At 43.9% G+C, this 26042-nt stretch overlaps 1 protein-coding gene across 1 annotated transcript in view; it reads right to left on the bottom strand.

Annotated features, from left to right (window-relative positions):
• RCOR1 (REST corepressor 1) overlaps positions 1–26042 on the bottom strand; it is an 82769-nt gene that overhangs the window by 20461 nt on the left and 36266 nt on the right. The window contains exons 3-4 of the mRNA XM_066321758.1: positions 21045–21128; positions 3331–3383 (exon numbers count right to left, since the gene is read on the bottom strand). Of these exons, the coding sequence (XP_066177855.1) occupies positions 3331–3383; positions 21045–21128 (137 nt within the window). The remainder of the gene's footprint in view (positions 1–3330; positions 3384–21044; positions 21129–26042) is intronic.

Consider the following 26042-nt stretch of genomic DNA (forward strand, 5'->3'; position numbering starts at 1 on the left):
ATTCCCATTCTGCTGTCTCTGAGACACTCATGTGCAGCCTCCCTCTCCCAGAGGTCCACAGCCCCTGTGTGTTAGGACACAACTCTACCTCTGGCATGTCAGCAACCACTGCGAGTCATTTTCGGAAGGCCTGACTGCAGAGCTAAAAACCAGCCTTTCACAATTGCCATGAAGTGAAAACAATCCCTAACATGCCGAGTAAAACATAAGAGTAACCTGCTCATCATATGCAAACTCAGCTCAGGTTTCACAGCCATAGTTACCCTCATCTTGTTTCACAGCCAGTTTCACCCTGGCCGCCCAGCATTAACAAAATCCCTCCAAAATAGGGGTTTCCCCATTACGCTTTGCTATGCAAAAGAAGCAGTTCCTTTATGGGATTTCACACCCCTGAGATTCTGCAGAGAGCATGCATATAAATGTTAGTGTTTTTAAGATCTTGCCCAGATCTTACTGGGCTCTCAGTGCGACCCAGACACCTTCTCCTCCCTTTTGACACCGTGCAGAACAAGTAGTAATCTCAGTTGCAGCACAGGCACTCGAGATGTCACAGAAGTCACACAGCCATTCTGGCAAGGATGGAGGTCAAAGAAACTATTTTGCAGTCATGAAAGACTGAGTTTTCTCTCCCCTGACAAGCTCCTTCAGCTTCAAATTTGAGATCTACCTGACATCCTTATGAAGGGATAAACAAGGAGCAGGACATTTTGGGAGGGAAGAGTAGCATTAAAAGCACTGAGGTGTTAGTGAGAACTGAGGGGAGAGATCCTTACATAAAGCAAGAGGTAAACAAAAAGATTTTTCTCACAGGCTTATTTAACAGGAGATCAGTATTCCTCTTCCACCTATGCTGCCCTGGAAGAACTCTGCACTTGTACACAGGTGGGCACAGGGCCTTCCCAGGCTCCTTTGTCCAAGGGTGTTTGACAAAGGCTGGCAGGAAAGCCCAGGTCACATCCAGATTGTGCTGCTTCTAGAAGTCTGCGACTACTACAGCTGAGCACAACCACCCACAGCTGTCTGCACCACCAGCTGAAGCGCCTGCCCTGCCAAAGCTCACTGGCCTGTGGGAAGCCTGCCCTTTGCCTGCAGAGCCTCCCACCAGCACAGTCCTGAGCCTCCAGCCATCATCCAACAGCAGCAGAGCCAGCAGCAGGGCATTCAGCCACGGGCAAGGCGAGTGAAAGGACAGGGATGGGAGCCGGGCTGGCCCAGATTGGGCAGCTGGACAGGAACACTGCTGGGCAGAGGAGCACCAGCCAGCACACACCCCAGCATCCTGCCAGCAGCTCCCACACCCTTCAGCAGACTGGCATGCCTCAGCCTTTAAAAGGATGTTTTGGGCAGTGGGCACAGGTGGAGAAAAGGCAATCTCTGTATGATGACTGCTAGCCAAGCCACCTGGACAGAAGAGCAAAGTGACCAGCTGTCAGGGGAATGCATGTGTGGGAGAGAGCTGCCTTGGCCAGTGAAGCCCAGAGACAGTGGCCAATTGCTAAAGTGAGCTTTTACTGGCTTCCAGGGAGTCTGTAGCAGCTTCTCCAGTTACCCAGCCAACAGCAACTCTGATGATACCTGCTGAAGACAGAGTTTCCCTTGGTGACACAAATAATCATTCTGATTTGAAAGCCTTGACACTTGTCCCTGTAATACAGAATGAATGCATGCCTTCCAGAGCAACACAAGCTAGATTCTCTCCAGTTATTTCCTGAAAATGCTTAGCACAGCTCTCTAACAAATCCCAAAGGACCTGGGAAACACGTTTAACTCCAGAGTACTATGTGAGAGCGCTACAGAAGGAATGAGAAAATTTTTAGGAGCAGGGACACTTTTACAAGCTGCTCAGCCATTTTACACTCTGATGTGGCAAGTCATGCACATTCTGTACACAGAGGGGGAGAGAAAAATGGAGAAAAGGACTCCAAGGAATGAGAGGGATGTCTATATTTTCAACATTCAAATTGATGGAAATCTCTGATAGCTAAATTTAAGTTTTTCAAACCACAAGAATTCAGTGGGCTTTTTTTAAAAAAATCTCAATCTTCATTTTTATCAGTAGTCTGTATCAGTCTTTACTTTCCAAACAACACTTCTCCACTAAAATAACGAAACCCATTTCCACTGTTCCAAGACCACCTCTCTTGGGAAATGTTATCCACAATAACCAATAGTTGGGTATACCAATATCAGCTGAAGAGAGTTACCATCTTTATTTTCATTTCAAATTCACACATTTTGATGCCTTCAGGTTCATTTTATTGCTGTTTTCTGCTCTTAGAAACTACAGTTATCAAGTTTGATCATTCCTGTTTTGCTGGAAATTTTGCTGGCTATCTCAACTTCAGTCTCCTTGTTCAGCAAGAAGTCTTTCTAAGCATGAGTATCAACCACTAAAACTGACTCAAGGATGACAGCAGAAGCATTTACACAGAAGCCATTGCTCATCCCAACCATTTGTTTCTATGCTCACAGCCTCTGTCGGAACAATTTCATAAACTTTGAAGTTTTTGTACTTGTAGAGACAGTATGTGATTTGCCAATACAGTAAGTCATGAGATTCCCTGCCTTCCCTTTCCGAGCAAGTATTAGTGCATGAGGAAACTCCACAGAATTCTGAAATGTTTCCCAGGGACAGATCTACTCATCTCCCCAGCAAGTTTTGAAATCATTGTCAGTTAACACAGGAAAGATTAGTACACAATCCTAGACCACAGGGAATAAAGGAGAGGTCTGTTCCTCAGACCAGGATTTCCATCCCTAGGTTAGAGGTACTGGCTAAGGTCAGTGGCTGCTGGCAAAGTCATCCCCTGTTTACTGCACTGACAGACAAGGTGCTCATCTGTAAAATGCAAAATGATTTGCAGCACAGTTTTAAGGTAAATAACTGTGGGTATTGGTTTGCCTCAGAAAAGCACATGATGGCTCAATAGCTCATTAATAACTGCCAAGACATCCATGAAGCAGAGATGGAGCAGTCAGCTGGAAACTGCAGTGCAATCAGGCAGCTGTCCAAAGATAACCCAATCTTTTAAACATTGTTTAGGGGTTCTGAAAGTGCTCAAGAAGCAGTCACCAGAGGAACCATAATACTCATGGTCAGACTCCATTAGAAATTATAACGGTTTTGTTTTTCTTCTTTTGACTCTGGATGTAAAACCTGGTGTGAACTCTGTATCCACAGGCTACTATTAGGAACAGTCAGTTATGGGACAAGTGGTGGAGGAGAAAACATAGAAGATACAGAAAGAAAGAAGCAGTTCTAGGCAGTCACTTAAAGTCATGTTTGAATACTTTCTGAAAAATATTTTTAAGTATTCATAGGGCTATTACCTGCTCCATATTGTATCCATGCTTCTCTTTAGCAATGGCAATATATTCATCCACTGAAAAACAAAGAGAAGGTGTAAGTGCATTTCATATAATGATCTCATCTCATCTTCCTTTCCCCAGTCTAAAACCCAGATCTGCAGCTCCAACTTCAGTCCTCCACAGAGAACTCTCATGAACAGCTACTGTTTTCAACAATTCAGGAACATAAGGAAACAAAAAAACCAAGCCACAAGACAAAGTATTTTCCTTAAATGGCCCATGATATCCAATCCAGTTCCAGTACTTCTGAAACACAGCCTATAGTATTTCAGAACTTGTTCATCAAAACTGTAGACGTGACGGTGTCAGCTGCTTTTTGGGGAGTGTGTTCATTTTGTGGCGGGTTTTTTATCAGTTCATTGGTGGTGATTTTTTTAATAGCCCCAAAGTAGTTGTTCTCGTTAGGAAAAACACCCCCAGAACACAATCCATACCTTCCAACACTGCCAGAATCCTAGTGTGGTACAATCAGTGCAGATATCTTGGAGAATTTTTTTTTCAATTCTTAGGTCTCAGAAGTTTTCATCTTGGACCAAACCCCACACTCTTGTATTATTATGCCCCACGAGCTTTTAATCTTTACAATGTGAACGAGCACTGAGAAGTTGTATTTTGTATAGACAGGACTAAATCCAAATGTGTTTCACTCAGAGTGACTGAGCCCACGTTATGTCCAACAGCACCCATTTGAGAGGAATGGATCAAAGTTAGTAGCAGTGCTGTTCTGAAGTCTGCGCCCTTGTGCCTGATCATTATTAACCACACTATAATGATAATTAACACTCTTGAAAACAGAAAATTAATCTAAAAGGTGAGACTTCTGCTTCACCTAGCAGAGTGGAAGATGCTAGAAGCAGTGGTTGTCTGTATGATCCCAACAACATGCTAGTACCCTAAAACTGATACACACAGTCAAAGTTTTCATCCTTCTACAAAATTTGGACTTCACAATGAGTCACAACTCAAAAATCATTCCCTCTTATTTTTCTACAGATACCCAGGGAGGGATGAAAGGAAATTCCAGTGCTGAGCACAAGACTCATGGAGAGCACACATAGCAAGGAAATGCTTCTGTGCACACAACAGCTAAGGAAGCCACATTTCCCACAGTCTGGACAACATGATTAACTTCACCTCTCAAATGTGTTTCTCGCATCTTTTCTACCTTTATAAACACTCTTATGGAATTGTATGGCATTCTTTAAAGCTTCTCGTTCAAGCTGCGACAGTCCTCAATTATTCCTTCAGCTTATTAAACTAAGCTATAAACTCAAAAGGTACTGGGAAAATAGAAAGGATAAATCAGAAAACAAACAGCAGAAAAGTACTAGCCTCTTATTTTCAACTTGTCATTAATAAGAATTTAGATCTAGGTACCTAAATAGACATCCCATCTTTAGACTAGCCAGTATGACATGATAGTAATCACAGACCTTCATCTGGACAGGAAAAGTACAAAAAAAATTGTGTTCGTTTTCACAAAAAGGTGTTGGAAAAGAGGGCCTTGTTAAGTGCCCTGTAAAAGTCCATGAGAATGTTGATACAGTCATATGTTGAGGCAGAGCATGTTGTAAACACAGGCACAGAACAGTTCCACATTAGCAAGGACATTCCACGAGGTTCTTGTCCTTCCAAGCTCCCACCTGCACACAACGGCAACTCCCAACAGGCTGAAAAACTTGTTCATTGCTCCATGTTCCAGATCCATTCAGTAAAAGTTTTATTAGCCTGTTGGAAAAAGGTCTAGCCACAACCACTCAAATGCACTGCTACAACACAAATGCATCTCTCTCTCTCTAAATCAACAAAATACTTCTAAGAACTGTGTTGAACTGGGATAAAACCAACCCTTCTTGCAAACAACCTTTTCTTGCACAAAGGAAATATAATAAAACAGTTGCAAAGGCAGTGGAGGTGCTTGGGACAATGACCAACTTCCTAGGCTCAATTTGCTCCAGTACCTAACAGAACATCCTGAGGGTTACCAGTGCCTAGTATGAACCTTGAAAATCAGCTTCACCACAGGAAAAAAAACCAACTTGCAAAACCACATCCCAAGCAGAGACCATAATCCAGAAGAGACACACAGTAAACAGAGACAGAGAAGGGAACTGCCTCATATTCACACCATCCCTTCTCTCCACATGCCAAAAGGGGCAGGGGAACATCAGTAGGATAGGGGCAGAACAGCAACTTCCAGAGTTATAAAATCACATCAAGAATAAAGGCTATCAGGAAACCCTATGTGTAGCATTTCCCTGTAGTTCAGCTAAATGCTCTCTGCTTCCTTTAAAAAAAAGGTATTACACATGAAGTGTTATATATTTTGTCTAAGCAGGACGTGAAGGAAGGAGGAGGGAAAGGAGCTGAATTCTCTCAAGTCCAAGACTGAATTAAGCTCCTGAATGCTAAGTATCACTGCATTAACTACCTTGCATTCAACGTGGAAAGATCTACAGCTCCTCGTTTGCCTTCAGCATCTTATCCTTTAATATATACAGAGAAGAGATGAGGTTGTTCTCCTTTCCAGCGTATTATCTTTCTTATGCCTGATGTTAAGTAATGAAAACATACTTGCTCCCAAAAAAATCATTGCAGCATTTTCTGTCCTAACTAAGCAAGAATACTAGCAAGGTCACCATGTATCAGTAGGATTCCTCTTCAAACTAGTCAATACACCACCGAGCCAAACAGTCAGTTATGAGTGATTAGACACCATGAAAGTAAGCTTTCAGGAAAAGATGTTTTTACTGTCACGGTAGGTCCTGTAACACCTCAGTATTATATCTCATTGTTACAGTGGAGGAAAAGAAAAGAAGAAAAAGAAAAAGGCAATAAGGCAGTAAACCGACCATGAGCATTCAGCAATACAACTCCTAAACATTAAAAGAGCATTTGTGGGTGAAGGATGGACAAGGAGTACACCACTGTACTCTCCTCTTGGCTTGTTTCCTGCCTGCTTACTGCCAATCTAACCCTTTTTGCTTGTCATTTCTTGGCTGTGAGCTCACTCACTTTGATGCTTGCACCATCCGAGAGGAATGACAGTCACTTGAGCAATCCTTCCGATTGCTCTTTCTTTACCTTCCCCCTCCATATGAAGTAAGTAAGAAAGAGCATGGCACCAGCTGAGTCACAGGATCCCTTTGGTTTCCCATACCAGCAGAGCCTGGAATTGCCACAAGCTCAATGCTTTACATGCCACACCAGATAAAGAAGTGTCCTCTTCCATCTCTGCCTTCCCTCCGCACCTCTAGCAAGCACAGGGAAGTGGGCACGTGAATTTCTGCTCACTGCATTTCAGTGGCATTCAGTCACGCTCGGTGTGTAACCCAGCAATCTGTTTAGACATCACAGTTCAGAGTCAGAGGAGCCTGGGGCAGAGCCCTGCTTACACCAGAAGAGACAGCTTGCCAGCACAGCTCTGAGCTGCTTTCCAGAAGAGAACAAGCAAGAGCAGCAGAGCAACCTCAGCCCATTTCCCCAGCATAAATAAACTACAAAGCACTCTTCCCACCAGCATAACTTTTCCCCAAACAGGGTAGATAAGAGTATCCTAACCTCCCATCCAACTCCCTTCCCTATGCCAGAAAGATGTTTCAACACAGACCAGACCAAAAATACAATATACTTGAATTGAGACAGTTGTGTGACACAGGAGATGCATTGCTCCTGTGAAGGCTCTTGTTGCTACTGGAAACCAGATGGGGGGAGGGACAGAGAAGAGAATCATAAACTGTGTTTCTTCACCTACTTGGCTACATTTCTTCTCTGACATGCATTTTAGCTGTGTTGGGGTGAGCAGGATCACTCTGTCCACACCCAAAATGGAGAGAGCACTGGCCCAAAGAGCCCCTTCCTACAAGCCAGTCATGCTCAGGAAGGCAGGAGTAGCACAAGAGGCAGGGATGCAAAGGGAACAGAGCCTCACATACACACTGTCACCAGAAAAGAGGGGCACAGAGTGCTGAGATGCTAAAACCTGTCTCCCGAATAACAGATGACTGAAGGACCCTGAGTGTAGCACTAAGACAGCCAAAGAGATAAGGGGAATTGAAGGGAGTGGCAAAGGAAGCACAGAAAGATGCTTCTACCCCCCCTGCCCTCTCGAGAGGGGAGTTCGACCAAAATGGTGCCCCCTTAACCCCCTGAAGTTTGTGTTCTCATTCCCTGACAGCTTTCTTATAAAGGCTTGCCTTTTGCTAACCACCTCCCTGCAAAACTTCCTCACCAGAGGCAAAGGAAAACAGACCCTCTTGGCTGAGACAGGGAAGGAGGAACAAGAGCAAACAACTGCACTGCTGATTTTCAGTCCCACATCCTTGAACAGTGAATTGAGACGTAAAACACGAGCACTTATTTCAGGAGGGCGGGAGAATTCTGAAAAGAGAAATGCCTGAAAATAATGACTCCCCTCATCACCATTTGATCACATTATGATCTCTCTGAGTGGGTCCTTCTGGAGAATTTCTCCCCCCCCACCCAAATTGCTTCTCAATCAGCTCACAAGAATCACATTGTGTTCAGCAGACTCAGTGACCCCAAGGCAGTTTTGCAGCATGAGCAAGTGTGCTAAAGCCTATAGAAAGCAACAGGAATGCAGAGGTAGAGCTGTTGCTGCAACCTTAGTTCACCCCTATTACTAGGGTACTGCAGGAGCTCTGAACACTTTGCATATTACGTGATGCAATCCCCTGACAGAACAGGGTGAAATGAGGACAAAAGCAACATCCTTTGCAGCCTCAGTAATGTGCTTCACAGGGTTTGATCAATGCTGGAACCTGCAAGGAATTCTGGATGTTGCTATACATCTTCCCTTCCCCTCCATCTCCCTTGAGAATAGGGAAAAAAATAAAAGGGAAAAAAAAAAAAGGGAGAGAGAGTCAAGACCTAAAATAAATTAATACTATATAAAGAAAACAAGGACGTGTAGACACACACACGTGAAACTTTTCCAAATTCCAAAACACAATTATGACGGTACGCAAACAACCGAACACAGTTTTCGCCTCGCCTATAAAAACGAGCAGCTGCATTGCCGTCCCGCGGCCCTGGCGGCACCGGTGGAACACTCCTGCCACCTCGTGGTCCCTTCTCGGGAAAGAGAGCTGCCAAAAGCATATGAGTCTGCTCAGCTGTCTCGCTGAAGTTAGGTGCAACTGGAAGCAGGGCAAGCAGGCAAAAATCCTGAACAAAACTTAAAAGAAACTAAACCCCACCTGATCTTAGAGGTCGTTCTAACCTTAATTATTCTATGTTTCTATTCAAAAGGTTCTTATGCCTTGGAAAAGCTATTTCCTCTTCTTGGTAAGATGTGATGTAACAGGCAGGACAAGAGTGGGAGGGAGAGAGAGCACAGAGGTGTTTTGTGTCCTGTGCTGACCCACCCGGGCAGGCACACACAGCCTCCTTTAACACTGCTTCTAGAAACAGAGAGCGCTACTTACACAGACACAAAGGCTACTTAAAAAACCACTTCACAACTGAAAGCCACAAAAGGATTTAGGCTTCAACTCCACTGCATCTGCAGCAGGTGAGGATAAAGACTGGATGCAATTGCAAGGCAAAGGAAGACTTATGCCTTACCTGGGGAAGCTTACTTGAATAGGACTAAAAGAAAATATGCTGCATCAGGGTACGGTAACCTGAGTCATGGGACTCCGCAGTATCTATCAACCTCCCACTCACTTGCCTCTCTGTTGCTCAGATTTTACTTGTATCATCTCTTGTCCATGTACCATGTCCTTGTACCATGGACCATAGAGTGTCACTTCATTAAAAGTCTCCTATGGCAGCAGGACCAGACTAAGCATCCCTATCCTCCATCCACCTCTTTCCACTTGTGAGCCCAAGTACCTGCCTGGAATCCCAGGGAAGCAGACTGACAAAATGTTCCTCTGGAAAACTCTTTCCTAGCACATCAGTTTCCTCACCCAAGCATGCAATTAAAGGCATACAAGCATGGAGTGGTGGCTGAGAGTACAGAGATATTCCTAGGAGGGGCAGTCCTGGACTGTCCTGTCACCAGCCCTATCCACACAGGCCACCCCCATGTTCTGTACCAGCTCTGGAGCCACTCAAGGCACTGACCACTACCAAAGTGGAAAGCTATTCATACTCAAGCTATTCAAAGTGGAAAGCTATTCAAGTTTTATACGGTTGTGCACCATATAAAAATCCCTTTTGTTGAGATGTTACACAAGCCTGAGAAGAGATGAGCCCTCCTAGTTTCAGCGAGGAATGAGACTGGCTCAAGCCGAAAGTACGACTCATTCCTTGCCCCAGCACAGCACACTGGCAGGGATGAGCAGGCAGGTAGGAACAGGTCTACATAAACTTGCACTGGTGAGGAAAAAGCTGTTCACAGAACCACACCTGGAGCACAGAAACTGCAGCCTGAGAATAAATCAAGGAATAAAATAGAGTGCCCCACTGCTGGGAGATTTATCCCTTTAAAGCCCTAATACCTACTGAGAGTTTCCTTTGTCACACAAAGGCAATCAGTTCCCAAGCAGTGCACACTAATAAACTAAAAAGAAACACTGTATTTCCTACTTCTTTTTTTATTATTTTTAACACTGCTCTTTGCACAGCCTGCATCTAAGGACAAGTTCAAAGTTGAAACCTCAGTGATGGTTAAAGACACCACTCATCTGCCTTTAGTTTTTGCTACACCAGATAGAAGGCTGTACTACAGACACTGCTGTACCGACAAATTAGCATCATTTTTGTGGCTTGTCAAAACTATATTAAACTCTTTACCAGGAAAGGCCTTTTATTAAGTACACATATAACTTTTAAAGCCTTTACCAACATTATGTTCCCTGCTGAGGCTGCACCCTCTGCTGACACCATCATACCATGGAAAGTCTCCACACACTGTGATATACAACAGGGCAGTGTGTTAATGAAGACTGCCATAAAGAAAGCGAGACAGCTGATGCTCTATGCTGCTGCTGTTCTCCTTCAGAAAGGCCATGTGGATGCCCATGGTAAGGACAGTCACAGAGGATCCTTCGGGAAGAAAGACTGATTCTTATACATCCACCCCATTCAACCTTCAGTCAGAAATTTGCTCTGCCATACCACAGCAAACTGAACACCACTTTACTGGAGGGATGGCACAGGTTTAAATATCTACAGAGCCCTGGGCACCACAAACCCAGATGTTGCCAGATGTATGACAGAAAAGGATGAGAGAGATCTGACAGGGCAGTAACAAAGAGGGACAGTAACTGTCTTTGGGGCGTAGCAAAGAACAGGAAGTGCCAAATGGGATAACCATGGGACCTAAACTGTGACCATATGGAATCTGAGCATGGCTATCATTTGGCTCTGCAAGCCTGATCCTAAATCAGACACAGACACTGGACTGTATTAAATGTAATTATCAGAGCAATTGATATTGGGTTTAAAGCCCATGTGAGAACAGAAACCCAGCACATATTAGCTTCTGGCAAGGAGAAAACACTCATTCCCATGTACAACCTTTCAAGACAGAAAGAGAAGTTACAGACAGGATAGATGCACACAGCAAACACCTAAACAACAAAGAGAGTTAATGGCAGAATAGCTTTTTGCATTATTCAGTACAGTGCTCTCAATTCAGTCTGAGAAGCCCTAAAGCCAGATTTATTCTGCTGTCAAACCATGGCTTGAGTTCACTCTGCTGGGAGGTTACAGCCTTGGATTATACACTTCAACTACAGGCAGCAACACACCCAAGCGACTCAAGCAGCAACATTATCAATACAGTTTTGAGAGGTAGATTATTAAAAAAAAAAAATCATCATACTGTTCAGTGCAGGGGATTCTAACTTGGGTTATAAGAAACCTCCTTTGCACAGATTTTTGTAGAGAAATTATCATGTTCACTCCTTGAGAATGCCTGATCCAGTGAATGCTTTCCAAAAGTCATATTTGCTAATTTAAAAAACAAACAAAACCAACAACAACACACCAATTTAACACACTAATGACAGAATCAGTATGGGAGACCACAGAGTCAGGTTACAAGCAATCCAATACAAGGCTTCAGTACCATGCCCAGAAACATTCTCAGCTCTTCATCTATGTCATGTTTTATAGGTTGAAATTCTTGATCTGCAAACAGTCAGCGAGAATACCATAAAGCTTTATTGAGTAACCTGTTGCCAACAAGCTTCAGAAGCCACCAAGGAATATCCAGACTGAAAACATTCTAAAGAGGGTGAAACCTTCCACAAGGTCCATTTTCCAACCTCGGAGATTTTGAAAGCTCGTAAAACCCAGAACTACTATATTCTCTGCTGTTGTAGGAATGCAGACTAATGAGAGCCCTGTATCAGAGCCAGGTTTCCTGAACAGCATGTGTAACTCTACTTCCCCACAACACAGGGTCTTTGTGCACAAGGGGTATGCGGGAGCAGAATAGCCATCAGGTTAAATTACAGCTCATTATTACTGTTACTGATAATAAGGCTGTGACAAGAAAGGAGGAGCCATGCTGACTCCCTTTACATGGGACACAAAAGCAAAAGAAATGATCAATTTGTCCCCTGGCTACCTCTTTGAGGGATGTCACTTGGGCAAAAAGGAAGCATCGGGCAAGCCAGCAGTCAGCGAGAGGAAGGAGACAAGTCTGAGTCACACCATTACTGCCCACAGCAGATGTGGATCACCCCAGTACAGACAGGTCAGCCTTTGGGAGACACTAACACTCAGTGCATCCATTCTTGCACTTATCTACTTCCTATAGGCTTAGAAGCAGAAGAGGTGCAAAGATGTGTCTGACCTCTCCAAGAAGTCCACAGAGAAAGACAGCAAGGTTCCACAGCCAGATCTTGGCTTACATCATCCTTGCAGTAGCCTCTAAACCAAAGCAGCAGTGTTATGTTGACAGATATTAAGGTTTTAAAATAGCTGTCAAATTAAGTTAATTTAGAAAAAAAAAATCAAGTTACAGATTCATACAGCCCATGCTAAACCTTTGATTACATGCAGGCTCTCAGCCCTCAAGCCTGATCTTAGACACTCTGTAGAAAAGCCTATGATAAACCAATGTTATTAAATAGATCCTCGAATATCAGTGGTGTGTTATCACGGCTTTTGGTCAGGAGTTAGAAACCCAGTCCTTACTGAGAAATTATTATGTATATATATTACCACTAATCCTTGCAGGGCTAGAAAATGCACTACAACTCTACCACAGTTTGAACCTGCACAAGAATCACATGAACAGGGAAGTAACAACGTAGAGTGCAAAAGTAAGAGTACAGGAAAATTAAGTAGTAGGAGTGGTTCCTAATTAGAGCAAATAATAATACCACAGCAAACACCTAACAATGAGGGAAGCTCTGGCACATGTACTGGACAAAGCCATGCTGCTTTGCCTCCTGCACTAGCAGGTCTGTAAAGGTCACACTTGGCAGCGTATGAACTCATCATAGCGAGCTGTTACAACTCCTCAAGCATTCCTCCACGGAGACATCTCCCACAGGAGCTCCTCCCTGCCTGTGCACAGCTTCCATCATATACCTATAAATACATACTTGCTGACTAACTTCACTCTAAGGAAAAAAATTTAAAATAAGAATATAGAAAGTTACCCTCAGCTCATGACCCTTCCTATTTTTTGCTCACAGCTACCATAAGAGACCAGAAAAAACAACCTAGTCCTCTAGAATGCCCCAACCCTACCATTCCCAGCAAGACTGGAGCACACTCATCTCGTCCCAGGGCTGGGCCGAGCAGAGTGAAGCAGCTGCAACCTCCTAGTTCTTGTCATACTGGTCCTACAACTCATGCAGCGCCGATCGGGCTGGCTAAGGCTGCTCTCAAACGTATTTCAGATCAAGGCTTGCTGCCAGGGTAACTCTTAACACAGCTATCATCACTCCATTACATCCACGTCATCCTGTCTCTAAACTTCTGGTAGGAAAAAATCTTCTTCCGAGCGCCAGCACCGGTTCAATCCCACAGCAGTGGCAGCCGGCATTTTCAAAGTGGGTCATCCTGACACGTTTGGAGAAGGCCTGGATCACACTGCAGTGAAATAGAGGAACAAACAGGTGGCAGGAGAGAACAAGGCACATGAAGAAACTGGTGACTACCTCCCCCCTCTCAGCACAGCAGCAAAAATTCCTCCAGGATAACACAGCTACCTTAGATAAGACATCCTTTTTCTGGATACTCTCCAACATATTCTCTTCTTCAGGCTTTTTGTTTGTGGGGTTTGGAAAAAAAAAAACACAAACCCCAACCCAAACAACAAAACAAAACAACAATGCAATCCAGTGTACCTTTGTTACAATCCATCCAAATACACATCCTATTTTTCTGAAACTAAATTGCTTTCCTGACTCCACTACAGTGAAAGGGTTAAAAATTCACCTTAATTTAAATATGCATTCAGGATCCAGAAATATCAACCTGCAGCAATAATGATGAAAGAACTGCTCTGAGATTTCCACACAGCGCTGCAACAGCAACTAGCACAGCAGATGACAAACAAAGGGGAAACTGCATCTAAGTTTGAGGCAACTCAGCCATTTCAGGAATACACCCACAGCCTTTGAATGCTGGTTATCTTCTTTTTGCTATTCATAATATTGCTACTTTAAGAATCAAAAGTTGCCTTAGTTAAAAGGAAAAATTGCATTCCTTGACCTTCATCTTTTGAGCCTTTTCTGCAGCAACTGCAGCTGCTGGGGAAAGTGGCCATGACTATTATTTCTGCAGCTAAATTCAAGCAGGATCTTAAATTAAACACTAATTCTTTCATTTCTGAATTCATGGAGATGCATTCTTCAGCTACTGTATTTACATCCAAGCATCGCAGCTGCCAGGTTCGCTGCATAATATGAAATTTGGATTAGGGATAAACAGAAACCCAATTCTGCTTTTACATTAATCCTTTTTGCTGTCACTGGAACAGACAACAAACTGATATTTCTAGGTAAGGAGCATACACAAACAGCACAAACCTAAGTCCATTTTTTTGCTATCTTCACTTGAGCAACAAAAGGTCAGCATGTACCTTCAGGAGATGATCACAACTCCTCAAGTCTACCCCTTAGAGACCTAGCAGCTCTTTTTTCAGTACTCACACTTTTACTACTATGAAAAAGAAAGGAAACCAACTTCTCAACAAGTAAAACCTTGGACACAAACAAGCAGAAAAATCCCAAAGAGGAGAAGGCACAATACATATGCATCTTTCTTCCCAACTTCCCCCAGCACTTAGCCAACCACAAAAAAACCCCAAGTATAAGCTCAGCTAAGAGTTCAACAATACTATTTTCTCTCTGGTAGCAAAGCCTAAGCAGCTCCTACTCTCCTATCCCTGGCAAAGGTGGCTGCACTTTTACTGAGCATCAACACAACCTTTTGTGGAGTCACAAACCAGGTCACAATAGAGGATGGAGGGGAGAATGGATTCAAAAAAATCTGGCGATTTCAACTGTTTCAAGGGCCCTATTTAGGGCATGATGGAGAGGAGAGACTTAAAACCAGCTTTTTCTGACACATATGATACTAAATCCTCTGCTTCACTATGCTGTCTGAGGAAGGCTGCCTGTGTTCTGGGGAGCTCTGTGTTGTGGCTCTCAAATATCTCTGAAGCAATACTCCTTCCATTTTAAATGCATCCTGTAAATAGGGGCTTTCTTTTCTAAAAGACAGATTTTAAGATCAGCACTTTCCCCAGTCTACACTCTCCCATTTGTGGTTTTCTGCTCATATTTATTTATTTCTAGGGCACTCTACACCCCACGGAAAATGAGAGCTAATGATGATAGTGACCAAGTCATATGTTCACAGAATTCACAAGACAAAATAAGTAAGCCAAGGGGAAAAGGCTATGTTCAAACAGAAGCTCTTCTTGAAGCAGCTATGGCTCAAATACACACCAAAAACAGAGACCAGACACACAAATCAGGATCAGACACATGCAGTAAACCTTAGAAGACATTTTCATGTTCTTTATTCTGACAGTCATTTTAAATTAGAGAATAGACAAAACAGATTTCCAAGCTTGCTCAGCATTCTCTTTAGGAGAAAAACTAAAGAGTAATTCAGAGTCCATTTAATGTAAAGATTAACCCTTGAACTAAAGCTGGAGACAGACTTAGGCCACTTAAACCTGCAACCTGCCCTGAGAAATGTTGGCAATCACCATCACAACAGAGAAGAGCTACCAAAACTCACCTGCACCCTAAGAAGGCTGCTGACACACTAAGGACCAGGGCACACTTAAAAATGTAGTTGGGACATGGGCTTTTCCTGAAAATTCTGAAAACCAACTCCTAACTTTTTAGGGTAGAGCATCACATGCTCCCAAAGAGTTACCCAGCCTGTGGCACAGTTAACTAAACCTTGCCTGTCCAAACACCACAGGGTTAATATCTTTAGTAACCATAGCAACCAGCACTTCTTCCTCCATCAGAGCCTCAGCTGGCACATTACTGCCTTTCCAGCATCAGGTTTTGCAGCACATTTAGGGACTGCTCCCATTCCCCCCAGCCACAGGGTGTGGCCAGGCCCATTAGGAGGATATTGGCGCACTCAGCTGTTTCACCTGTTCAGGCATTTCTCTTTCCCATATCCCCTGGATCTTTCTATTTCCCCTCCACAGAGGGAAGGAGGATGTCTGAATTCCCCCCCCCCACCCCCCGTGCACCAAGGCAGGCACAATGTAAAGCAGGGAGCCTACTGCACCTTCAAAAGAGGAGATGCCACAGGATAATTTAGGAAGGGACTGGGGAATGTTGAAGCTGGCAATGCCAATCAGACATCAAGTCAAACAGAAGCAGCACTGCAAGATCAGAAGATCCAGTTGCCATCCACAATCCAGAGTCCCACAGGTATTAGGAACAGTGTTTGCCTGCTCAGTGACACCCCATAAACTGTAAATCCACTGGAGATATCTGCCAAGATATCAGTGAGAAAACAAACTCCCATCTAGCAGCACACATATTCTGTCAAGAAGAGACGAAAAATTACTTTCAAAGCAGAGCTTATCACTAGCAAAACAATCCATCTTTCCTTTTTGTAGTTCACCTCTGAACTGCAGATGCATAAAAGCAATAATCACATCCTACCCTCTCGCCTGGTGTCCATGCCTCGCTCCTGGGCAGCTGCTGCATGCCAACACTTGCTCATTTCTAAACTAACCCAAAGTCATTTTTTTGGTTCCACTCACTGGTGCACTTGGCAGAGAGAGAGAGACACTGCTGTTTTATTAATAGCTTCATGCTGGCCCAGCTCGATCCTGTGCAGGGTTTCCACAGCATCATTACAATGCATTTTTCACTATTTCCCCTCCTCCTTCACCATGTGCCACTCCAAGAGAGCAGATGCCTGTCTTCCACCTAGCTGTTCCTACTCCTCAATGTCACCTTGCTCAAGGCATCATTCTTCCTCCTGTCCTTCCCCATCCTCTGTGACAGTCCCAGCACAGCCAGAACAGCTGCCCTCCATGGCACCAAGTCCCTGGAGCTTCTCAGGAGTCTCACTTGGAGAGCAAGCTCTTTGTGAGAGGTGTGACCCAGTCACAGCACAGGGTATTTAGAGCAGAACTAGAAGGGGAGAACAGTTATTTTAAGTCCAAATGTTCATCTACTGCATAGTGACATTTCTTTCTTTAGTCTTCAAAAGAGACAGGACAAGTTTCTAGTTTTGGGCCAACTTTGTGACTGCTACGGTGGCACTGCTATGCAAGTGACCCCTCAAAGGCAGAAGTCTGGCAGTAGATATGGACCATGCTGGCAGCATTCAACTTTGGTATTAATGTGGGCAAGGCAGTAAGTGGCTTGTATCCAGGATTAATGGTTTAACAAGGCAGAGGAAAAAAAAAAAATCAGCAATGTGCCAACACATACTTTTGCTTTCGTCTTCCTCTGTTACATCCATCACTTCATGACATCCAGGTAGAAGGTTTCTCCACTGTCATTAAAACATTTCCTCAGCACACAGGGTGCATGGGACTCAAACAAGCTTTTAACTAATCGTGTGAGCCCACAGCATCAGGTACACAGATATCCACCAGGTCTTGGATGACACACTGGTCTTTCTGGGATTCATTCCAGCAGCTTACAGGAGACCCTCCCATAACCTCCAATGGTTTGGCCAGCCCTCTGCCAAAACCATCAGATGCACTGCTCTGCGCACTGTCACAGATCTGCTCGGTGTTTCTTAGCACAGATTCCCCTTTAACAAGGGCAGGTTGCACAAGTTCCACCAACTGCACAGAACTCTCCTGCTCACGAGAGCTACAGTTCACACTGAGGAAGAGCTGATGTGTGCTGCTTCCACCTTCCTGCTGAGCCCCAGCCACAGGAACAGAGAAGAGTTCTGTGACTTACAGACACAGGATGGACTAAAGCCTTTGGAGTACAAACTGAAGCAATCACAGGTACCAACATGCTGCTGATTGGAAGCATTTGTTCACCCACACTTCAGGCTGAAGAGCAGAACTGAAATGGATGTGCTAGCTGGGCCTCTCAGACATACAGCCCAGGGGCTAAACCAACCTGGAGACCACAACTCCTTCCACTTGCAATTTCACATTGCCAAGAATGATCTCCCCCACCAAGGATAATATATCACAAAAACCCATAGTTTAAAAAGGCATCAAGAAATATGAGAATCCATCACTCCCCTGGGTAACTTCCAGTAGTCAATCTCCAAAAAAACCTTCACACACTCGGACATTTCATTTCAATCTGTGTGGGTTTATTTTGCAGCCATCTATTTGTATTATGTGTGTCTCTTATTATGTCAAAATTTCTCTTTGAGAGAATAATTGACAATAGTCTCCTTTCAGTCTCTTTTCAGTCAGCTAAACAGATGGAGTTTGCTTCAGCTTCTGTTTCCAAATTGTTTCAGCAGCTCCTGTCTCCATCCTTGCTCAGTTTTTAAGCACTAAAGCCAAGGTTCATTCTCCTGAATGCTGCTGGGTGGAAAGGCAGCAAACTGTTCCAGTGACTACCCTCACTCTTTACACCCACATCACCTTCTGGGTGAGGCAGGACACTGGGAAGCTTTGCTGAATTACCTGCCCACTGTTTCCCCAAGATTGCTCTCTAAACCATTTCTTTCCAAACATCAGGCTTGATGCAGAAAGCCAGAAATTTCAGTACTGAGACTCATAACCCTCCAGTTGGGTCATTAAGAGCCCATTGCATTGGCAGCAGTCCAAGTAAGGAAAAGACCCAAAGCACTCTACAAGACTGTCAGTAGCATTAATTTTATTTACCATCCTGTCAGTCTACAGCTCATCCACAATTCTATATCAATTCCTGCATCACTGATGAAAATGCTGATCATCATCAGTTCTCTCACACATCCCCATGGACATCATTTAATTAGGATTCACAATCAACAATGCCAAGACTTGTCAGTGAACTTGAGAGTAGCTGGAGAGACCTCCTGTCCCCTGATGTTCTTTCATCATAAACCATAAAGCAGACTAGGGAACTCAGCTTGTGATACATTTAGTAAGTGCTCTACAGCCATTGCAGAGCACTGGTATTTTGGAGGAAGTTCCCATCTTTTGCAAGGAAGAGGGACTGCATCAGGCAATCAGCTCCCAACAGCTCTCTTGAATACATTAGAGCAATAAACTTATTTCTACCCATCAACAAATTTTTAGTTTCAAAAACACAAAAGCTCCTACCTTCACCAGTATTTGGTTTTCACAGTTCATTTTGAAGAAATGTCAGATAGAGACAGGAATACCTGATTCCTTTCAAAAGGATCAGCTCAGATTGACACAAAACAAAGCTATGACCAAGCAGCCCCCACTCTGTTCTCTCATTCCCTGCACAGCTGCCCTCTTCCCATCTGCCACTCCAAGGTCCCCTCAGCCACCTCTCACAATGCTCCTTAGGATTTTTACTACTACTAGATACCTAATTTCTTAAATCCATCCCTTTGTATCAAACAGGCACATGGGAAGTACTTTTTGTGCTATGTAAAGTGCAACAGTCTCATACCTCACTTCCCCAAACTCCAAATCAATTTTATAGTTTTTTTGCTGTACCTCTTTTGGAACATGAACTCACTGGTAAGTCTTACACTCTTACTAAAATGTTCAGTATTTTGAGAAATTCATTCTACTCCTCCTCTTATATTCACATTTTTCCCAACTTTTTAACTGTACTGACAGACAACTGCCACCTAGTTTTTATTTATCAATGTCATACTACTTTTTTAACTACCTCTTATGCTCATGACAACTTCTCAGCAGATATTATATCCTCTCTATACTCTAAGAGTATATTTTTGTGCCAATTACCACAGAATACTTAGTTAAGGATTATTTTACGAACATTTTTTCCCTCCTTTTCCTCCTCCATTCTGTCTTCCCTCTTCAAGAAACCAGTTTCCTATCAGGCAGGAGTTAAAGGTTCCAAAGCTGAGTTAAGATTCAAAAGACATTCAGAGGCAGCTACAGGAATCCTGTGTCACTGACAACCCATGAACAGTCAGTCACTCCTTTTGGTGGTGGCAACTATTTCTTGTTGTTACACCTTTTAGTAGGTTCCTAGCTGTAAATAACTGTCAAATACATTCCTCTCCTCATCAGTCTTATTTATTTCAGCATCCAATAGCCACCAGGGAGCAGACAAAGAGAGAAGGAGAACATGATCCTCAAAAAGCCCTTTTTATCTGAAGATCAGTACCATCATCCCTCTATAATTGAAGGGGCAACTTGCTCAGCGGAGCAATTGCCCCAGGGTAGAGCACAGGCCTTTCATGGCAGAGCCAGTTGGTGCACAGTCTCTGCTGCCTTAATTTGCAAATGCCACTACACCTTCACATGTGCCTTATGATGCATCCCAGGCCTTGGGTCTACGGGAAAATCAGTTATTCAATTAATAGTGCTACCACAAAAACTGCAGAGGAAGAGGAATGCATGATTCTCATTTTCAGCCCCAGAATCAGAAAGGATTAAAAAAAAAACCAAAAAAACCCCAAACCAAATAACCAAGGTACAAGCACAAAGTCAAAATTAGCTCTTTTCAGCTCCCTCCCCCAAAAGCGCTTAGGTTTAGTTACTGCATTCAAACAGCAGCCCTTTAATCAAGGAGTCCTACTTATTCATGAGGAGAACTGTAGCTAGACAAGCCTTTCAAACACTACTTCTGCCATCTGGCAGCAGCACTGAGACTTGTTCCCAGACACACACAGAGCGCTGTTAATTGCCCTCACGTGGAATTGCAAGGCACTGCAATTGTTCTGGCATTTAAAAACCTCCATGGGCTCCAGATGTGGATTTGTCTTTGTGGAGGAAAAGGTACTACTAATTACCAAATATTTCCCGGACCCCCACCTCCCAACACTTTTCATTTTGCTCTCCCCAGTTATTTTTGTCGTTTTCTACAGCATCAACAGCAAAACCAAGTCAATTGTGTAGGCCTGCAGATGAGTATCTTAAGAATTCATACCACGGAATAATGTTTGTCACATTTCTCTTGTTTTACCTGCCCCCACGGATTTGACATTGAGCAGCTGCCCAGTGAAGAACAAAGATCATCTGAGGATTGCTTTCTAGGCTTTTCATTTTTCAAATTAATTTCAATTAATAACGGAAAGGTCACAGACATAACCTCTCTACGGAAAGTGGCGACTTTGCATTCTCGTAGTGATACATGTAAGGCAAGAAGGGAATAAAAGTAATGGTAGAGACTTACATTTTGCTTCAGACAGATTCTGGTTAGGTGACCAGACCAGCATGCCGAGATTCTCCCTCTCCTGACTTCGCCTTGCAAGTTTGGCTTAAGAGAAAAGAGATACAAACCAAGTTATAGAGAAAGTAATTTCAGATGCAAAATGGATACAAAAGCAACTTATCACACATCTGCAACTTTTAATCAAGATATAAAACCCATCCAAAGAGTTAAAACCCCATCTTCCCATTCAGACCTGAGGCTTTTCCTTGTTTAATGCATCACCCCCTATATAACATGACAGATACTGCACACTCTCATGCAGTACACTAAGCAGCATACATTAGATCTAAATTAAAAGTTAATTAATGTTTCTCATCCAGCACACTTGATTATTTTTCTTCCAGCCATCATTAAATGAAAAAGGGAGGAGCCAAGTTCAGGCAGCAGGCTCCAAGCCCCAGACATCATGAGACTGCAGTGTGCAGACAGATTAACCCTTCAGGGTAGGCACATGTATAAAACCTCCCACACTGCACTTCTGAGCACCTCCTGCACCATCCCAGCAGCCCTTCTGTGCCTCCATCCTCCATACAGTCAGGAATGCCCACACACGTGACACTGGGTCCCCCAGTGTCAATCAGGTCCCAGTCTCAACTGCTCCAGAGAAATCCAAATGCATTCACATCAACACTGAGTCACACCCCCACGCTCAGACAACAGGTCAGCTTAACCCGGCTGGCAGGAGAGCTCTGAAAGTCTCAAGTGAAGATCCACAGCTGCACATAGTTCGAAAAAGCAACTTCACACTAAGGTATGCTTCAAGAGGAAGTTCTTGTCATCTGATGATGTTCAGTCACAAGCAGTCAAAAGAGGAGGAGGAGGAAGAGGACAAGAAGAGGAAAAAAAGAAACTCCCTTTTTTGAGTCAGCACACACACAGCCAGCCCAACCACCTGCCCTGGCAGAGAGAAACTTGCAAATCTTGTTATGAATGAGTACCTACAGTACTATTTCCACTACAAAATGCCACATAACGCTGAAGTTTTATGCAATATTTCAACACAATGCTATTTTCTCTGCACTGTGCAATTACACATATAACCACCACTTCATGATGCATTAAAACAGGTCAGAAAAGATCTTGTAACACAAAATTACATTACGGTACAATGAACACTCATAGTTTCACCAGTTTTTAATCTGAAATCTACTCAGCTAGGAACACTCAGGATTTAGATGACAAGGATATTTTAATATTAAATTTAAAGCACAGATAGCATGTATTGAAAATAACGACCTGTCAGCGACATATTTACACTCAACTAGCAGGGTTTTTTCATGATAGACACCACAATTTTCTTTCTCTCGGGTGTTTGGGAACGTTTTGCATTGTTTTAGTGAGATTAGCAACTGTGCATAGTTGTTTGATATTTCGCACACTATGCAGGTTCATTACTTTCTACACTAGGAAAAAAAAAAAAAAGACACAACATCCTCTGTTGGGCAAGAGATGGGAGGTGAAGACCAGACACAGAACACAAAGAGTGTCTGAAATTAAAATTACAAGTCCTAAAACATTTGGCATTAAATTCTACCTTCTTCCTCATTCCAAGTCTAGGCTGGAAAAGAAGGAGTCAACCCTAGGCCTCCCCTTTATCAAAATTTTCTCTTCACTCTCCTTATCCAGAATGGCCTGTTCTACTAAAATCTAACATGGGGTTCAAAGAACAGAAAAGTAGAAAGTCTCTCTCCTCACTTTAACCCACACTGAAAAGCACATTCTCATCACATACAAATACTCAAAGACAGAAATCATCAGTCACCATGAAGTCTCCGTGAATTTAAACACTTCCACCCAAATCCCAACACACCCCCAGTACCCACTGCAGCTCAGGAGCCTGATGCCCAAACTCTGCCAAGTGAGGTGTAACACCAGGCAGTGTCAGTCTGCCTTTAGCACAGCCTCACTTGCTGAACTGGCAAAACCCACCTGAATCAGGAAAACAAAAAAGTTTTCTCCCGGTTTAGCAGTCTGAACCTCCTCTGCTGTGGGACTCATCCCAGCCCAGCTGCCCCTGTCAGGAGCAGTGCACCCTTAGCTCAGCTCACCCACAATAAGGTGGGTGAAGCTTCATCTCCCATGGTTAAAACCCCAAGTCAGACTTCAGGGCTTTGCAGAGGGAGCCTCACAGCCCTTCCAGGCTGTGACTTGAGCCATCCCTAGGAGGTGATAACCAGTGCAGGGAGGTACTGCAGGACCTCATGGCACCCAAAAGCAGGGTGGTGAAATGTGTTCCTCATGCTCCATCACAGCTCCACAATAGGTACCCAGCATCTCCTCTGCCAAGGAAATGCCATGGGTTAGGAGCTACCTCCTCCCATCCACACATTCCCTCCCTGGGCATCATACACAGAGGTGCCTGCAGATGCTGGGCTTCATGCCACCCTCAGGACCCCCCTTCTTCCCAGTTCCCACAGCCCAGGGTCTTCCTCCCTCCCAGCCCCTCTGTAGCATCAAGCATCCAAGTTACACTGGGCTCATGAATGGGTGTGAAGCAGCACCTCCAGTGCTCCCGCAACTTGTCCCCTGCTCCATCTTTCCACCCAAGCCCACACCTATCTACCCTCAGGACTCATTCCTTGACAGCTCTAGAGGCCAATCCAAGGCACACAGTAGGGTTATGCTGGAACTCCTGCTTTTCTGCAAACGGCAGAAGCACCGAAAGGCCAACACACATAGAAAGATGGGAGTGGGATGTTCCTCAAGCATCCATAAAGGCTGATACCCCCTCCTTACATGCCAAGATGTTTGCCAGGTCCTTCACCTTCCAGCACCACATCCTCACCAGCACCCCTTCTCAATCCCACAACCCCACATTTACTGTCCCTCACATGTAAGGCAGACATGACAGGCATTCTTCCAAGCACAGTGCTGACCCTACCACAAATACACACAGCATAAGAACTCTTACTGCATGATGTACCAACGAAAAGCTTAAGAGCTTCCTCAGAATTTGGAAGCACATTGAAATGAAATGATTGCTTCAGAACAGCAGCCACGAGAGCAGAAGAGGAGCATCAGAGCAGAGTGGCTGTTGTATCTCTTTACAGCACTATTCCAAGCACAGATGCAATGCTCACCAACACTGTCCCATGCTTCTGAACAAGGAATACCAGGATGAATTCTGACACTCTGCACTTCAGTGATAAAGCCATAAAGATAATTCAATTTAATCTGCTGCATATTTAATGTAAAAATAGCCACTTAAGAAGGGCAAGGGTTAGTCTTTTTTTAGGAGAATAGATCAATTTAGGATCAATGAGGTTTGCTTGTTTAAGCAACTGCAGTTAAACCAGTGCAACCCGTGCTTAGAGAAGCTGTATAATGGCAGACAAGAAGATCTGACATTTTAGGTAATCCTGCACTTTCATCTAGCTATCCACCAGATATTTGTAAAGTCTCTGCCATGGCCATTAGCTCCATATCACAATTGTTGTGGGAGCACACACTCTGTAATCCTTTTCCCACTGCCAGCTTTCCCATTTATCCCAAGTCTGTCAGGAGTCACGGTTGCTTCCTCCAAGAGGAAGATCATCTACTACACGCAGCACACCCTAAATTCTGCTCCACTATCAGAATTGACAGGGAATGCAAACTCCCACTGCCTTTACCCAGGCAGAGAAGTGCACCCCAACCAGGCACAGCATCATGTTGCGTTTTCCACAGCAGTTACCATATCTCTCTCTTTTCTCACCAGTAGAATATACCCCTACTCCACAGACTATACACTAAAACCCAGGGGATAACCAATCGAGCTTAAAATTCACTTTGAGAGGAAAATGTTATTTTAAAGTTTGTCCCATTTTACAGATGTGGTTTACTGCACAAGCCCAAAAAGTTCTACTGTAAAAGGGAGAAGATGAAGCACGGCAGAACACATATATACCACTATTATTCTAAAATGCTGTGGGGGCTTTTGGGGGTTTTCTCCCCTAGAGTTGTGAGGGCACATCTCAAAAACAGTGTGCAGAAATACCTTGATTTGCACAGGAGAGAAACAATATGGCCATTTAATTTCCTATCACTTCTACCCATAGACTGAGGCTCTCCATCCCTGGGGTCTCCCTGAGCTAATGCACAGGTCTGGCACATGCAAGAGCAGCCCACTGAAGATTTGAAACCCTGATCCACAACAGCTAATGCTCTCCTCGCCTCTACCCAAGAGCTGTCAAGACAGGATACTTGGTAGGGAAAGGGAAACAGGAATGTCTCCAAACAGGAACTACCAAAGGTCGCTGTATCAGTGTACATACATCAAGTCCTCCCTACAGGTCAGAGAGTACCTTCCCTGTCCTTCTGACCCCACCCCAATTTCAACTTGGCCATGGAGTAACTGGCATCAGAAGGAAATACAACAGCATCACTGGTTCAACAGCATCACTGCAGAAGAGAGCATTGTTTCCCCTTCCACCATCTACTTGACAAACCAAAGCAGGGGATCTACCTGAGCTTAAAAAAAAAAAAAAAAAAAAAAACCCAACAAAAAGTAATCCAACAAAAAAGCTGTTAGTTTTAACTTAATACCAGTTCCCCGTTTCCCCGTTTTTTTCCACATATCTTTAGAGACAAGGAATAAGAGTAAGGAAGCAGAGACAGCCAGGACACCTCCCTCAAACACATCACAAGTTTAAACTGTCTTAAGGACCACGGGTGGAATGGACACCATACACAAGGAGCGTGCAGGAAGGCAAAACACTGCCTGTGAGCAAGAGCCCAGCAGTGTGCAGCTCCAGCCTGACACATCATGTCTTATTTTTTTTCTCCAAGTTAGAGAAGAAACATGCCAGAATAAACTCAGTGGGAGCAGAGGCCTCTCAAAGAGCCACCAATCACTCTGTCATCTGTTATTTTGCTTCCGTGCAAGGCAGCAGTGCCAGCTCTCACTTGAGTTCCTGCACTTGAGGGACCTGCTCCATCTCACAGCTCTCCCCAAGGATGCTGCATGATCCAGCCACAGCT

This window comes from Sylvia atricapilla, chromosome 6, assembly GCF_009819655.1.
Source record: "Sylvia atricapilla isolate bSylAtr1 chromosome 6, bSylAtr1.pri, whole genome shotgun sequence".
Taxonomy (NCBI): Eukaryota; Metazoa; Chordata; class Aves; order Passeriformes; family Sylviidae; genus Sylvia; species Sylvia atricapilla.